At 46.6% G+C, this 16,717-nt stretch overlaps 1 protein-coding gene across 1 annotated transcript; it reads right to left on the minus strand.

The window, feature by feature from the left end:
* Positions 1-329: 329 nt before the first annotated feature.
* LOC127309101 (uncharacterized) lies at positions 330-1,671 on the minus strand. The gene is made up of 5 exons (XM_071822513.1): positions 1,558-1,671; positions 1,303-1,476; positions 841-1,209; positions 545-760; positions 330-476 (listed from the first exon to the last, which is right to left on the minus strand). The coding sequence occupies exons 1-5, from the start codon at positions 1,669-1,671 to the stop codon at positions 330-332; spliced, it is 1,020 nt and encodes a 339-aa protein (XP_071678614.1).
* Positions 1,672-16,717: the final 15,046 nt, after the last annotated feature.

A 16,717-nucleotide genomic window follows, 5' to 3' on the forward strand; every position in this document is an offset into this window, starting at 1 on the left:
ATAGGGTGAGCCTTCGTGGCGCGGGGAATCCTTCGTGGGACCTCCACTCCTCCAAACGTGACGTACCTTGTTGCAAAGCAAGGGAACACGGGAATACATCCTCGTCTCCGCGTGCTATCGGTTATCTCTAACCGAACTCCTTACTTGTGATTTAATCGCACTGTGAGAGCCTTCGTGCTCGAGTTAGTTGTATCCTCATATAGGTTGCTTCACCTAGTTTGCATTAGGCTCATCTTTATATTCCGCAAAGCCTAATATTGCAAAGAAAGAATTAAAATTTGTAGAAACCTATTCACCCCCCCCCCTCTAGGTTTACCATCTCTATACTTTCAATTAGAAGTGTAGGAGAACTCACCTAGAAACTGCTGCAGGCTCCGGATGATGCCCGTATTGTTGACGGTCAAGCCAGGTGTCAGCGGGCTCTGACTTGGCGCTTGCTGGAGGAGCGCCATCACAGCCGGATCAGGCGCGGGGATCTGCAATATCCAAAGTTCGGTTAGACAACAAACAAGATTGAGACGGAGATATTAAGTTAACCACTTACCCAGTTGGGGAACATAGGAGGACACGACGTGCTAGGAGCACTACTCCCCGGTGGGGAAGTCAGCACGGCCTGGTTCATGAACATCTGCTGGAACATCTGCTGCTGTTGTTGCATCTGCTGCAACATCTGCTGCTGCATCTGCATGTTCTCCCTAAGCTGCTGCTGCATCTGCATCTGCTCCTCTTGGTGCCTCTGTTCCCTTTCTTCCATCTCCGCCTACGTTGTGTTGCCGCGATGTCAGTAACATTGCAATGGAAAACATGTAATGAAGCGTAGAGGATCGACGAAGAACTTACCCGTAACTTCTCCACAGCTAGGTCCGAAGCCCGTGGGCGGGTCTCTACCCGAGGCTGCTCGCTCGTACGCCCACGACGGATCTGGCGTAGAGATGGAATGGTCGATGGGTCGACTAACCCGTCAGCAATCCATAGGCGGCCACCCTTCTTGCCTTGTCCCGCAAGCACCGCAACCTCAACATCAAAGTCTTCGGTGGTTGGGTCGGCGTCTTCGCCGTGCTTGGCCTTGAACGTCGAGCGGTACGCGCCACACTGGGCCTCCGCTAGCCCGTTGACCCACACGGACCCCGTTTCAGGATGCGGCTCCCTCCTGGTCTTGGACTTTTGGAAAAGGCCAAACAAGTTTGGTGTCACGCCTGTCTTCACTTCCTGCAAAAGAGTACATGCAAGTAAGTGAAGAGGGACACCCTTGCGGGGCTAACAATAACATGAAACGAAAGAATGAAGAAACCATTTGCTCACCTCTTGCTGCAAGGTAAGGGCCAAGTTCTTGCTGCCCAGGACATGTGATCCACCTCCCATCTCTAAACGCTTCTGCTTGCCCTCCTCGTACTTCCGGGCGTACTCGGGGGATGTCCACCATATGACCATCGCAAGAAAGCACGCCTTGTCTTCCCCGACGTACTGAGGAGGGTTCTACATACACAAGATAGACCCATTATTAGAACATAAACTACAATGAAAATGCGGAAATAAATAACACATCGATGCTAATACCTGCAGGTACTGCCACGGTGCCATGAGCATATCCCGACAATCAGCCTTACTCATCCAAACTTTGCGCTCGGCATGCCAGTCGCGGACGCACTGGACACGTGCCTCGTAGTGCATGCCAGTCACCCTCACCCTGCACAACTCGTGTAAGATAACGTCGCACTTAATTTCCTCGCCCTCAGCCCTCGTGAAGTATTTCTGCAACCATGCACATAGGTAAAACAAGAGGAATTAGAGCAACTATTGGTAGTCAAGAAGTGTTTGAATGCTAAGAAGCCAAAAGTCACGTACCCAGAAGTGGCGGACAACCCGCTCTTGCATGTTGGCGCACTTGCCGCTAGGATCTTCCGCGTAGCTGTAGTGCTTCCAAGTCCAAGCCACATCGCGGCCACCACTAGGGAGATTGACAATCCCAGGGAAATGCTTCCTAATTAGGCCTCCAAGGATGTTCGAGTACTCACGTGTCGGGAGCCTCCTCGGGTCACCATACTTGAACATGCTGCACAACGAATTGCCAAAATCAGTATGCATGTGATAAAAAATTGTATAATGATAAAAATTTCAATAATGGAATGCCAAAATCAGCATGTACCTCTTTCCAGCGGGCACGAGAACAACATCGCGGAAGGCCCAAGTTTTTAGCTTGGGGAGTTTCGTAATCCCGCGCTTATACGGCTTCTTGTCCCGTGGTTCCAGCCTCTCCTCGGCTGCAATGTACACCTCCTCCTCGGGCGGATACCAAGCTAGGTCTGGGTCTAGCTCCTGCGGCAAACCCCCCAACCCCTCATCCTCCTCGAGGTCCTCCCCACCGTCCTCCCCACCGTCCTCCCCACCGGCCTCCTCGTCCTGCCCACTGTGCTCCTCACCGGCCTCCTCGTCCTGCCCACCGTGCTCCTCACCGTCCTCCTTGTCCTCCCCACCCCACTGCTCCTCGTCATCATCCTCGGCTGGGGGAGGACTAGGAGAAGGGGTACGAAGTCGCCGTGGCTGGGCATTCTTCCTCCGTGGTGGAGGGCTAGGAGGAGCGCTAGGAGGACGTGTCTGCGACGACGAATGATACGTCTCCGACGTATCGATAATTTCTTATGTTCCATGCCACATTATTGATGTTATCTACATGTTTTATGCACACTTTATGTCATATTCGTGCATTTTCTGGAACTAACCTATTAACAAGATGCCGAAGTGCCAGTTCTGTTTTCTGCTGTTTTTGGTTTCAGAAATCCTAGTAACGAAATATTCTCGGAATTGGACGAAATCAACGCCCAGGGTCCTATTTTGCCACGAAGCTTCCAGAAGACCGAAGAGGAGACGAAGTGGGGCCACGAGGGGGCCACACCATAGGGCGGCGCGGCCCAGGCCCTGGCCGCGCCGACCTAGGGTGTGGGGCCCTCGTGCCCCCTCCTGACTTGCCCTTCCGCCTACTTAAAGCCTCCGTCGCGAAACCCCCAGTACCGAGAGCCACGATACGGAAAACCTTACTGAGACGCCGCCGCCGCCGATCCCATCTCGGGGGATCCAGGAGATCGCCTCCGGCACCCTGCCGGAGAGGGGATTCATCTCCCGGAGGACTCTACGCCGCCATGGTCGCCTCCGGAGTGATGTGTGAGTAGTCTACCCCTGGACTATGGGTCCATAGCAGTAGCTAGATGGTTGTCTTCTCCCCATTGTGCTTCATTGTCCGATCTTGTGAGCCGCCTAACATGATCAAGATCATCTATCTGTAATTCTATATGTTGCGTTTGTTGGGATCCGATGAATAGAGAATACTTGTTATGTTGATTATCAAAGTTATGTCTATGTGTTGTTTATGATCTTGCATGCTCTCCGTTACTAGTAGATGCTCTGGCCAAGTAGATGCTTGTAACTCCAAGAGGGAGTATTTATGCTCGATAGTGGGTTCATGCCTGCATTGACACCGGGACAAAGGATGTAAAGTTCTAAGGTTGTGTTGTGCTGTTGCCACTAGGGATAAAACATTGATGCTATGTCTAAGGATGTAGTTGTTGATTACATTACGCACCATACTTAATGCAATTGTCTGTTGCTTTGCAACTTAATACTGGAGGGGGTTCGGATGATAACCTGAAGGTGGACTTTTTAGGCATAGATGCAGTTGGATGGCGGTCTATGTACTTTGTCGTAATGCCCAATTAAATCTCACTATACTCATCATAATATGTATGTGCATGGTCATGCCCTCTTTATTTATCAATTGCCCAACTGTAATTTGTTCACCCAACATGCTGTTTATCTTATGGGAGAGACACCTCTAGTGAACTGTGGACCCCGGTCCAATTCTCTATACTGAAATACAATCTACTGCAATACTTGTTCTACTGTTTTCTGCAAACAATCATCTTCCACACAATACGGTTAATCCTTTGTTACAGCTATACCTGGCCATGGGCAGCCCGGCCCGATCGGCCCGGCCCGGCCCGGCCCGAAATTCCCGGGCTAAGCCCGACCCGACCATGCCTGTGGGCCGGCCTGGGCCAGATTTTTTGGCCCGATGGTCAGCATGGGCCAGGCCTGGGCCATCATTTTGCGCGATTTAAGGAAGCGGCCCGTCCCGAGGCCCGAGGCCCGACGGGCTTTCCTTATGATGGGCCGGGCTTGGGCCAAGATTTTCGGCCCGACGGTCGGGCCGGGCCGGGCCTGGGCCGAGATTTTCTGCGTCGGGCCTTGGTCGGCCCGGCCCGAGGCCCGGCCCGGCCCGAGAAATGCTCAGGTATAGTTACAGCAAGCCGGTGAGATTGACAACCTCACTGTTTCGTTGGGGCAAAGTACTTTGGTTGTGTTGTGCAGGTTCCACGTTGGTGCCGGAATCTCTGGTGTTGCGCCGCACTACATCCCGCCGCCATCAACCTTCAACGTGCTTCTTGACTCCTACTGGTTCGATTAAACCTTGGTTTCTTATCGAGGAAACTTGCCGCTGTGCGCATCACACCTTCCTCTTGGGGTTCCCAACGGACGTGTCAACCACACGCATCAAGCAAATTTCTGGCGCCGTTGCCGGGGAGATCAAGACACGCTGCAAGGGGAGTCTCCACTTCTCAATCTCTTTACTTTGTTTTTGTCTTGCTTAGTTTTATTTACTACTTTGTTTGCTGCACTAAATCAAAATACAAAAAAATTAGTTGCTAGTTTTACTTTATTTCCTATCTTGTTTGCTATATCAAAAACACAAAAAAATTAGTTACTTGCATTTACTTTACCTAGTTTGCTTTATTTACTATTGCTAAAATGGCTACCGCTGAAAATACTAAGTTGTGTGACTTCACAACCACAAATAATAATGATTTCTTATGCACACCTATTGCTCCACCTGCTACTACAGCAGAATTCTTTGAAATTAAACCTGCTTTACTGAATCTTGTTATGCGAGAGCAATTTTCTGGTGTTAGTTCTGATGATGCTGCTGCCCATCTTAATAATTTTGTTGAATTGTGTGAAATGCAAAAATATAAAGATGTAGATGGTGACATTATAAAATTAAAATTGTTCCTTTTCTCATTAAGAGGAAGAGCTAAAGATTGGTTGCTATCTCTGCCTAAGAATAGTATTGATTCATGGACTAAATGCAAGGATGCTTTTATTGGTAGATATTATCCCCCTGCTAAAATTATATCTTTGACGAGTAGCATAATGAATTTTAAACAATTAGATACTGAGCATGTTGCACAAGCATGGGAAAGAATGAAATCTCTGGTTAAAAATTGCCCAACCCATGGACTGACTACTTGGATGATCATCCAAACCTTCTATGCAGACTAAATTTTTCTTCGCGGAATTTATTGGATTCAGCTGCTGGAGGTACCTTTATGTCCATCACTCTTGGTGAAGCAACAAAGCTTCTTGATAATATGATGATCAACTACTCTGAATGGCACACGGAAAGAGCTCCACAAGGTAAGAAGGTAAATTCTGTCGAAGAAACCTCTTCCTTGAGTGATAAGATTGATGCTATTATGTCTATGCTTGTGAATGATAGGACTAATATTGATCCTAATAATGTTCCGTTAGCTTCATTGGTTGCACAAGAAGAACATGTTGATGTAAACTTCATTAAAAATAATAATTTCAACAACAATGCTTACCGGAACAATTCTAGTAATAACTATAGGCCATATCCTTATAATAATGGCAACGGCTATGGTAATTCTTATGGGAATTCTTACAACAATAATAGGAGTTCACCCCCTGGACTTGAAGCCATGCTTAAAGAATTTATTAGTACACAAACTGCTTTTAACAAATCTGTTGAAGAAAAGCTTGGGAAAATTGATATACTTGCTTCTAAAGTCGATAGTCTTCTTCTGATGTTGATCTTTTGAAATCGAAAGTTATGCCTAATGAAAATCATCATAATAAAATTGTTACTACAGCAAATGCCATTCAAGTTAGAATTAATGAGAATATAAGATTAATGGTTGAATTGCGTGCTAGGTGGGATAGAGAAGAAAATGAAAAACTAGCTAAAGAGAAGAATGTAGCTAAAGTTTGGACTATTACCACCACTAGTAATGGTAATGCTACACATGTTGCTGCACCTCCTACTAATAATAATAAAAGAATTGGTGTTAGCAATGTTTCCACTTCTAATGCAAAGCGCGAGAAACCGCTAAAGCTGCTAAAAGCTGCTAAACTGCTCGTGATAAAACTGCTGAAATTTTTTCCAACATTGGGGATGATGGTCCCATTGCTTTAGATTATAATGGTTTGAATTTTGATGATTGCCACATCTCTGAAGTTATAAAGTTCTTGCAAAAACTTGCTAAAAGTCCTAATGCTAGTGCTATAATTTGGCTTTCACACAACATATTACAAATGCTCTCATAAAAGCTAGAGAAGAGAAACTAGAGCGCGAAGCCTCTATTCCTAGAAAGCTAGAGGATGGTTGGGAGCCCATCATTAAGATGAAGGTTAAAGATTTTGATTGTAATACTTTATGTGATCTTGGTGCAAGTATTTCTGTTATGCCTAAGAAAATTTATAATATGCTTGACTTGCCACCGCTGAAAAATTGTTATTTGGATGTTAATCTTGCTGATCATTCTACAAAGAAACCTTTGGGGAAAGTTGATAATGTTCGCATTACCGTTAACAATAACCTTGTCCCCGTTGATTTTGTTGTCTTGGATATTGAATGCAATGCATCTTGTCCCATTATATTGGGAAGACCTTTTCTTCGAACTGTTGGTGCTACTATTGATATGAAGGAAGGTAATATTAAATATCAATTTCCTCTCAAGAAAGGTATGGAACACTTCCCTAGAAAGAGAATGAAGTTACCTTTTGATTCTATTATGAGAACAAATTATGATGTTGACACTTCGTCTTTTGATAATACTTGATACAGACTTTCTGCGCCTAACTGAAAGGCGTTAAAGAAAAGCGCTTATGGGAGACAACCCATGTTTTTACCCACAGTACTTTGTTTTTATTTTGTGCCTTGGAAGTTGTTTACTACTGTAGCAACCTCTCCTTATCTTAGTTTAGTGTTTTGTTGTGCCAAGTAAAGTCGTTGATAGAAAAGTTCATACTAGATTTGGATTACTGCGCAGTTTCAGATTTCTTTGCTGTCACGAATTTCGACCTGCCTCCCTGTAGGTAGCTCAGAAAAATATGCCAATTTACGTGCGTGATCCTCAGATATGTACGCAACTTTCATTCAATTTGAGCATTTTCATTTGAGCAAGTCTGGTGCCTCGATAAAATTCGTCAATACGAACTGTTCTGTTTTGACAGATTCTGCCTTTTATTTCGCATTGCCTCTTTTGCTATGTTGGATGAATTTCTTTGATCCATTAATGTCCAGTAGCTTTATGCAATGTCCAGAAGTGTTAAGAATGATTGTGTCACCTCTGAACATGTTAATTTTTATTGTCGCTAACCCTCTAATGAGTTGTTCTAAGTTTGGTGTGGAGGAAGTTTTCAAGGATCAAGAGAGGAGTATGATGCAACATGATCAAGGAGAGTGAAAGCTCTAAGCTTGGGGATGCCCCGGTGGTTCACCCCTGCATATTCTAAGAAGACTCAAGCGTCTAAGCTTGGGGATGCCCAAGGCATCCCCTTCTTCATCGATAACATTATCAGGTTCCTCCCCTGAAACTATATTTTTATTCCATCACATCTTATGTGCTTTGCTTGGAGCGTCGGTTTGTTTTTGTTTTTTTTGTTTTGTTTGAATAAAATGGATCCTAGCATTCACTTTATGGGAGAGAGACACGCTCCGCTGTAGCATATGGACAAGTATGTCCTTAGTTTCTACTCATAGTATTCATGGCGAAGTTTCTTCTTCGTTAAATTGTTATATGGTTGGAATTGGAAAATGATACATGTAGTAATTGCTATTAATGTCTTGGGTAATGTGATACTTGGCAATTGTTGTGCTCATGTTTAAACTCTTGCATCATATGCTTTGCACCCATTAATGAAGAAATACATAGAGCATGCTAAAATTTGGTTTGCATATTTGGTTTCTCTAAGGTCTAGATAATTTCTAGTATTGAGTTTGAACAACAAGGAAGATGGTGTAGAGTCTTATAATGTTTACAATATGTCTTTTATGTGAGTTTTGCTGCACCGGTTCATCCTTGTGTTTGTTTCAAATAACCTTGCTAGCCTAAACCTTGTATCGAGAGGGAATACTTCTCATGCATCCAAAATACTTGAGCCAACCACTATGCCATTTGTGTCCACCATACCTACCTACTACATGGTATTTCTCTGCCATTCCAAAGTAAATTGCTTGAGTGCTACCTTTAAAATTCCATTCTTCACCTTTGCAATATATAGCTCATGGTACAAATAGCTTAAAAACTATTGTGGTATTGAATATGTACTTATGCACTTTATCTCTTATTAAGTTGCTTGTTGTGCGATAACCATGTTTCTGGGGACGCCATCAACTATTCTTTGTTGAATATCATGTGAGTTGCTATGCATGTTCGTCTTGTCTGAAGTAAGAGAGATCTACCACCTTATGGTTAAGCATGCATATTGTTAGAGAAGAACATTGGGCCACTAACTAAAGCCATGATCCATGGTGGAAGTTTCAGTTTTGGACATACATCCTCAATCTCATATGAGAAAATTATTAATTGTTGTTACATGCTTATGCATAAAAGAGGAGTCCATTATCTGTTGTCTATGTTGTCCCGGTATGGATGTCTAAGTTGAGAATAATCAAAAGCGAGAAATCCAAAATGCGAGCTTTCTCCTTAGACCTTTGTACAGGCGGCATAGAGGTACCCCTTTGTGACACTTGGTTAAAACATGTGCATTGCGATGATCCGGTAGTCCAAGCTAATTAGGACAAGGTGCGGGCACTATTAGTATACTATGCATGAGGCTTGCAACTTGTAAGATATAATTTACATGATACATATGCTTTATTACTACCGTTGACAAAATTGTTTCATGTTTTCAAAATCAAAGCTCTAGCACAAATATAGCAATCGATGCTTTTCCTCTATGAGGACCATTCTTTTACTTTCAATGTTGAGTCAGTTCACCTATTTCTCTCCACCTCAAGAAGCAAACACTTGTGTGAACTGTGCATTGATTCCTACATATTTGCTTATTGCACTTATTATATTACTCTATGTTGACAATATCCATGAGATATACTTGTTACAAGTTGAAAGCAACCGCTGAAACTTAATCTTCCTTTGTGTTGCTTCAACACCTTTACTTTGAATTATTGCTTTATGAGTTAACTCTTATGCAAGACTTATTGATGCTTGTCTTGAAGTGCTATTCATGAAAAGTCTTTGCTTTATGATTCACTTGTTTACTCATGTCATATACATTGTTTTGATCGCTGCATTCACTACATATGCTTTACAAATAGTATGATCAAGGTTATGATGGCATGTCACTCCGTAAATTATCTCGTGTTATCGTTTTACTCGCTCGGGACGAGCAGAACTAAGCTTGGGGATGCTGATACGTCTCCGACGTATCGATAATTTCTTATGTTCCATGCCACATTATTGATGTTATCTACATGTTTTATGCACACTTTATGTCATATTCGTGCATTTTCTGGAACTAACCTATTAACAAGATGCCGAAGTGCCGATTCTTTGTTTCTGCTGTTTTTAGTTTCAGAAATCCTAGTAACGAAATATTCTCGGAATTGGACGAAATCAACGCCCAGGGTCCTATTTTGCCACGAAGCTTCCAGAAGACCGAAGAGGAGACGAAGTGGGGCCACGAGGGGGCCACACCATAGGGCGGCGCCGCCCAGGCCCTGGCCGCGCCGACCTAGGGTGTGGGGCCCTCGTGCCCCCTCCTGACTTGCCCTTCCGCCTACTTAAAGCCTCCGTCGCGAAACCCCCAGTACCGAGAGCCACGATACGGAAAACCTTATCGAGACGCCGCCGCCGCCGATCCCATCTCGGGGATCCAGAGATCGCCTCCGGCACCCTGCCGGAGAGGGGATTCATCTCCCGGAGGACTCTACGCCGCCATGGTCGCCTCCGGAGTGATGTGTGAGTAGTCTACCCCTGGACTATGGGTCCATAGCAGTAGCTAGATGGTTGTCTTCTCCCCATTGTGCTTCATTGTCGGATCTTGTGAGCTGCCTAACATGATCAAGATCATCTATCTGTAATTCTATATGTTGCGTTTGTTGGGATCCGATGTATAGAGAATACTTGTTATGTTGATTATCAAAGTTATGTCTATGTGTTGTTTATGATCTTGCATGCTCTCCGTTACTAGTAGATGCTCTGGCCAAGTAGATGCTTGTAACTCCAAGAGGGAGTATTTATGCTCGATAGTGGGTTCATGCTCGCATTGACACCTGAACAGTGACAAAGTTCTAAGGTTGTGTTGTGCTGTTGCCACTAGGGATAAAACATTGATGCTATGTCTAAGGATGTAGTTGTTGATTACATTACGCACCATACTTAATGCAATTGTCATTGCTTTGCAACTTAATACCGGAGGGGTTCGGATGATAACCTGAAGGTGGACTTTTTAGGCATAGATGCAGTTGGATGGCGGTCTATGTACTTTGTCGTAATGCCCAATTAAATCTCACTATACTCATCATAATATGTATGTGCATGGTCATGCCCTCTTTATTTGTCAATTGCCCAACTGTGATTTGTTCACCCAACATGCTGTTTATCTTATGGGAGAGACACCTCTAGTGAACTATGGACCCCGGTCCAATTCTCTATACTGAAATACAATCTACTGCAATACTTGTTCTACTGTTTTCTGCAAACAATCATCTTCCATACAATACGGTTAATCCTTTGTTACAGCAAGCCGGTGAGATTGACAACCTCACTGTTTCGTTGGGGCAAAGTACTTTGGTTGTGTTGTGCAGGTTCCACGTTGGCGCCGGAATCTCTGGTGTTGCGCCGCACTACATCCCGCCGCCATCAACCTTCAACGTGCTTCTTGACTCCTACTGGTTCGATTAAACCTTGGTTTCTTACTGAGGGAAACTTGCCGCTGTGCGCATCACACCTTCCTCTTGGGGTTCCCAACGGACGTGTCAACCACACGCATCAACGAACCACTCGAAAGTCCCACAAGCTCAGCCACGGCCTTGATCTTCTTTTTGAAACCTCCCTTTCTTTTTCTTGGCGGCATGTTTCAATCACCTGCAAACACAATGAAAAGAGTGGTTTATTAGTATGCAATGTAAACAAATGAATATTAGTGAAATCAACAATAAATAGCACATAGTTCAGTACATAGATCATAGTTTATTACAAATAGCACATAGTTCAGTACATAGGATAGCCTCACAATTACAACTACATAGATCATAGTTTATTACAAATAACACATAGTTCAGTACATATATAGGATAGCCTCACAATTACAACTACATAGATCATAGTTTATTACAAATAACACATAGTTCAGTACATATATAGGATAGCCTCACAATTACAACTACATAGATCAGTAGCCTATGTCGACATCCGTAATCGGACCACATGTTTCATCATCATCAGGCTCAGCGAACCAATAATCATCGATGAAACCTGGAGGTGGTCCATTTGGATCTAGGTCAATGCCTGCTTTGAACGCCTCGAGCAAACTTAGGTCTTCTACGGCACACACATCCTCAGCTTCATATTCTTCATTGTCTTCCTCCATAACCGCATCTTCTTCCTGCTCATCGTCTACGACCATGTTATCAACAACGGCCGACAAGTCGATAGTGAAATGACCGGGGAGCCCTTCTTCTTGATAAAAATCAACAGTCCTTGTTGAGGGGTCTACGCGGCGGTAATCGTCCTTGTTTGGCGGGGGTGGCCTAATGCGTGAAGGAACCGTCATCACAATATCCCATCCATGTAGACGTTTGGTCGGGTTTCGGCACGCGTACGGGAGATAGAATACTTGGAAGGCTTGGGTGGCCAAAATGTACACGTCCTCTCCCTTATAAACAGAGCTTCTTTCAACTTCGACCAATCCAATTTCAGGATCCCGTCTCACGCGACGTGGGTCGAACCAATGGCATTTGAATACGACGGGATTTAGCCCTTTGTCAAACCCGTAATTCAGCTCGTATATACCCTCGACTCTTCCATAGTAATGGAGTCCATCATCACCTTGACATACCACCCCGCTATTTATTGTCTTCTTGTTTGGACGGCTTGTTGTGTATTGATGGGTCTGGAAGCGATACCCGTTCACGTCATAAGAATTGAACGAGTCGACGGAATGGTTGAAGCCCCTAGCAATTTTTCGTAGCAAGGGATTCATGTCTTTGTCAGTTCTTGCCTACAAGATTAGGACGACAAGTTTAGAACAAGAAATGTCGGCCGAAATGTCGACAGTGTACAAACAAATTTGGATAGGATAGTACCAAACCACAGAACCAGCTACTGAAACCGTGACCGCTGCCCTTATCGAAAATATCCTTGGATTCTTCCGAGGTAGGATCCCTGTGGGTATACCTCCAATATTTAGTCGTGAATTGTCTACAACAGTGAACGGAGGAAGAGTTAGCCATGAACATACGATGAATGTTTGCGAATAACTAAATGGTTAGCACTTACTTGATGTACGGCTTCACTTCCACCATGGTGTTCAAGACATATGAGTGGATCAACTCCCGCTCATGTAAATTCGTTGTGTACGGCTTCGAGCCACTTGACTTGCCGCCAAGCCCTATGAAGATGCTAAGCTTGGGTACATCTTCATTGTTGGCGGCATTGTAACGGAGGACCGGGTTGTGCTTTGTGGGAATGTTGGGATCATAGTGCTTAGTGGTGAAGTTTGCCACCTCCATGTTCAGGACTGCCTCGGCTATGGATGCTTCGATCTTGCATTTATTGCCAGTCATCTGACGAAGCTTTTGTGTTTCTCTCTCGGGACCAAACTGCCAACGGCCCCAATTCGCCCCCCTTTAAGCATTCCTTCGCGAGGTGGAGGATCATATGTTGCATCGGATTAAAGAACGCTGGAGGAAAGATCTTCTCTAGATCGCAAAGCAACATGGGTGCCTGTTCATCCAGCTTCTCAATCACTTTAGTGTCTAACTCCCTAGCACAAATCTGGTGGAAGAAATAACTCAACCTCGCTAGCACTCGCCAAGTCTTCTCAGGGACATAGCCTCGAATCATCACCGGCATTATCCGCTCAATCCATACGTGGTAGTCATGACTCTTCAGTCCTTGTACTCGCAACGTTTCAATGTTAAGACCCCTCATCCGGTTGGCTGCGAACCCATCGGGGAAAAACAAGGAGTCCTTCATCCATTGGAAGACCTCCCTTTTTGGGCCTTTGTGAGGCAGAACGGAGCGTGTGGCTTAGTCCAAGTTTTTGGCACCTTGAGGTGGCTTCATGTTCAACTCGGCCTATCGCACAACTTTTCTTGGTCAATTCGAGCCTTTATGTTATCCTTCGTCTTCTCGGTGTCCACTATGGTGCTCCAAATGGCTTCAACGATATTCTTCTCGGTGTGCATTACATCAATGTTATGCGGGAGCTCCGAAACTCAAAGTAAGGAAGCTTCCAGAAGCACGGCTTGTGGGTCCATTGGTGTGTCTCCCCATATCCCAAGAAACCATTCCCATCAGGGTTAGGCTGGAGAGCGTCTAACTCGGCCTTGGTTTCCTGTCCGGTCTTCGGAATTGGCTTCGGTGCATGGACAACGCGGCCTTGTTTGAAGCTCTTTACATCACTCCTGTATTCATGACTCTGCTCAAGGAACTGTCGAGCTTCATCAAAGCAGGAATACTTGCCACCCTTGTTTAGCCAGAAGAAAGTCACGGCTTGCCTGCACTCTGGACAAGGCCACTTCCCATGTGTACACCACCCGCAGAACAAAGCACGTGCTGGCAAGTCATGCAGAGACGTGTGGTACCAGACATACATATCGAAGTGTTCCTTCTTTGCCGCGTCATAAGTTCGGATCCCGCGATCTTCCCAGCCAAGAAGCAAGTCATCAATCAGTGGTTCCAGATACACGTTCATGTTCTTACCCGGGTATTTCGGTCCTGGGATTATCATCGACACAAACATGTACTCTGATCTCGTGCAGACGTCAGGGGGTAGGTTCAGGGGAATAACAAACACTGGCCAACAACTGTATACCGCAGCCGACATACCATATCGATTGAACCCATCGGTTGATATCGCAATTGCTACGCTCCTCGGGTCACCGGCTTTCAGGGGATATTTCTTGACAAAGTTCTTCCATGCAGTACCATCCGACGGATGTATCATCTTGCCACTGTCTGGTCTGATCCCTTCTACAGCCCACCTCATCTGCTGGGCAGTATCCTCGGTCATGAAGAGCCGCTGGATCCTCGGTAGGACTGGAAGATAGCGGAGGATATTCTTGGCAACCGTGGTCTGCCTCTTCTGACCATCACCATTGGTGTCAACCTCAAAGTACCTTGAGCTTTTGCAATGGATGCAGTAGTTTGTGTTAGCATGCTCCTCTCTGAATAGCATGCATCCCTTTGGACAAGCATGTATCTGCTGAGATGACATCTTGAGGTCACTGAGCAATTTTTTCGAATAGTAGAAGTTTTGCGGCAAGAGGTGCCCTTTCGGCAGAATGCTGCCAACGAGGACCAGAAGTTCATCGAACCCATCTCTGCACGCATTCTGTGGCACTTAAAGGCCAAAAGGCGAGCGATGGCATCTAGTTGGGTAACATCTGTATTTACGTGTAGGGGTTTCTGCGAAGCAAACAAAGCCTCGTAATACTTCTTTGTGTTTTCCTCCGGCTCCTCACTTGTCTCCGCATCCCTAGATGTCTCCGCCTCTACATGAGGGCTTTCAGGCACATTACCATTAGCCAAGTTCTCTAGGCACCTATCAAACCCAGTATCATATTCTCTCGTAGGCTGAATCTGCCGCACCTCCTTCCTAGCACGTTTCTTCGCCTTTTCTCCATGAAAAGTCCAAATCTTGTAGGACGGTTTGAACCCAGACTTGATCAGGTGAAGACTCATAGTTTCCTTGTCCTGTGTTTTTTGGTTGTTGCACTTACTACAAGGGCAAAAAACTGTTCTGGGTTTGCTAGGGATTTCAAACGCCCTGTCCACGAACTGCTTGGTCTTTTCTCCCCATTCCTCAGTATATTTCCACGGACCAATTCTGCCATCGTACATCCAGTCACGATTATCCATCCTCTAACCAGCACCAAAACAGACAAACTTAGAATTTATATCAAACATGATCCGCATTTTAATTTTTCCTTTTTTACGCATGCATCAACCTGAATCTCTACTAGGTGGGCTCCTAGCAGCCGTCGGATCCGTAGAGTGAGTACGTTCTCCCTGCTCTGCAGTCCGAGTCAGGATTTCGGCAGCACCTCCCCGCTGCTCTCCCGATACACGTCTCGCCAAAAAGCCGAGAGGGGTGTGCATCCGGAGAACAACGGGGAGGCGCTGCCGAAATCCTGACTCGGATCGGGGTAGAGCAGGGAGAACATACCCAACTACGCATCCGCCGACTGTCCCAATAAATGTCGTAAGAGTTACGCTTCATAATATGCGAGACCACTAATGCATATTTATCCGCGTAACCCTTACGGTCGGGAAGAGACGCCTAGGTAAAGCGACATACTTGGTGATCTAGACCCAAAAAAAACCTAGGTACGAGAGAGGCGAATGGATTCTCACCCTCGAAGCGTGATCGACAGCCGGCGAAGAAGACCAACGACCCTCCGACAAAATCCCCTCTAGGAAAACGGACTCTCTGAGCAACGCTCCTCAAGCACCGCGACAACACCAGCCCCTGTGTCCACCTCAAAACATCGTCTGCATATCGAGAAAACTAATTAGTATAAATACACTATTTCTAACAAATTGTGCCCTAAATCCCATTTCTACCCTAAACACTAGTATACCGGCTGGCATAATATGTTTTAACTACAAATTAGCATGCATAATATGATTTAACTACCATAAATACTAATATGCAAAAAAAATTCACATACCGGCTGGCCGCCGGCGGGTGAGCAGCAGCGGCAGGTGCGGGTTAGGGGCCGGCAGGTGCGGGTGAGCGGCAGCAGCACGGGAGCAGCAGCGGCCACGGCCGGGGAGCGACAGCAGCGGCGGAGAAACAGCGGCGGGGGAGCGGCAGCGACGGGAGAGGCCGGACGAGGGAGCAGCAGCCGCGCGGCCGGAGCGGCAAGCAGCCGGCGAGCAACAAAGACCGGGGAGGGCAGCGGCGGGAGCAGCCCCGCCGCGCGGGGAAGCGGCGGCGGCGGGGAGGTCGCGGCGGGGAGCAGCAGGGCCGCCGCGGCGGGGACCGGCGGCGGCGGGGACCGGCAGCGGCGGGGAGAGTCGAGGCGGCGGCGGGCGGGCTTGGGCGGCGTGTCGCCGGCGGCGGCGGGGGCGGACGCGGCGGGTGAGCAGCAGCTGCCGCGGCGGGGGACCGGCGGCGGCGGGGGACCGGCAGCGGCGGGGGAGGTCGAGGCGGCGGCGGGCGGGCGTGGGCGGCGTGTCGCTGGCGGCGGCGGCGAGCTGGGTAGGAGAGGGGCGCGTGCGTGTGTGTTTTGTGTGGAGGGGGAGTCGCGCGCGGGCGCCCGAACCCTTATCCAGGGCCTTTGCTGTGCGAGCCTGCTTTGCCGTGCGGCAAAGCGTCTTTGCCGTGCGCAGGGAGGCATTGCCGTGTGCTTTTGCACGGCAAAGATCTTTGCCGTGCGCCTTTGCACGGC

Source organism: Lolium perenne, chromosome 6, assembly GCF_019359855.2.
Source record: "Lolium perenne isolate Kyuss_39 chromosome 6, Kyuss_2.0, whole genome shotgun sequence".
In the NCBI taxonomy this organism is placed as follows: Eukaryota; Viridiplantae; Streptophyta; class Magnoliopsida; order Poales; family Poaceae; genus Lolium; species Lolium perenne.

Coding starts and splice junctions, on each gene's coding strand:
- LOC127309101 (XM_071822513.1), bottom strand. CDS start 1,671: ATGCACTACGAGGCACGTGTCCAGTGCGTCCGCGACTGGCATGCCGAG. Junction 761..840: donor TAGCTGTGGAGAAGTTACGG/GTAAGTTCTTCG, acceptor AACACAACGTAG/GCGGAGATGGAAGAAAGGGA. Junction 477..544: donor CTCCTATGTTCCCCAACTGG/GTAAGTGGTTAA, acceptor TGGATATTGCAG/ATCCCCGCGCCTGATCCGGC.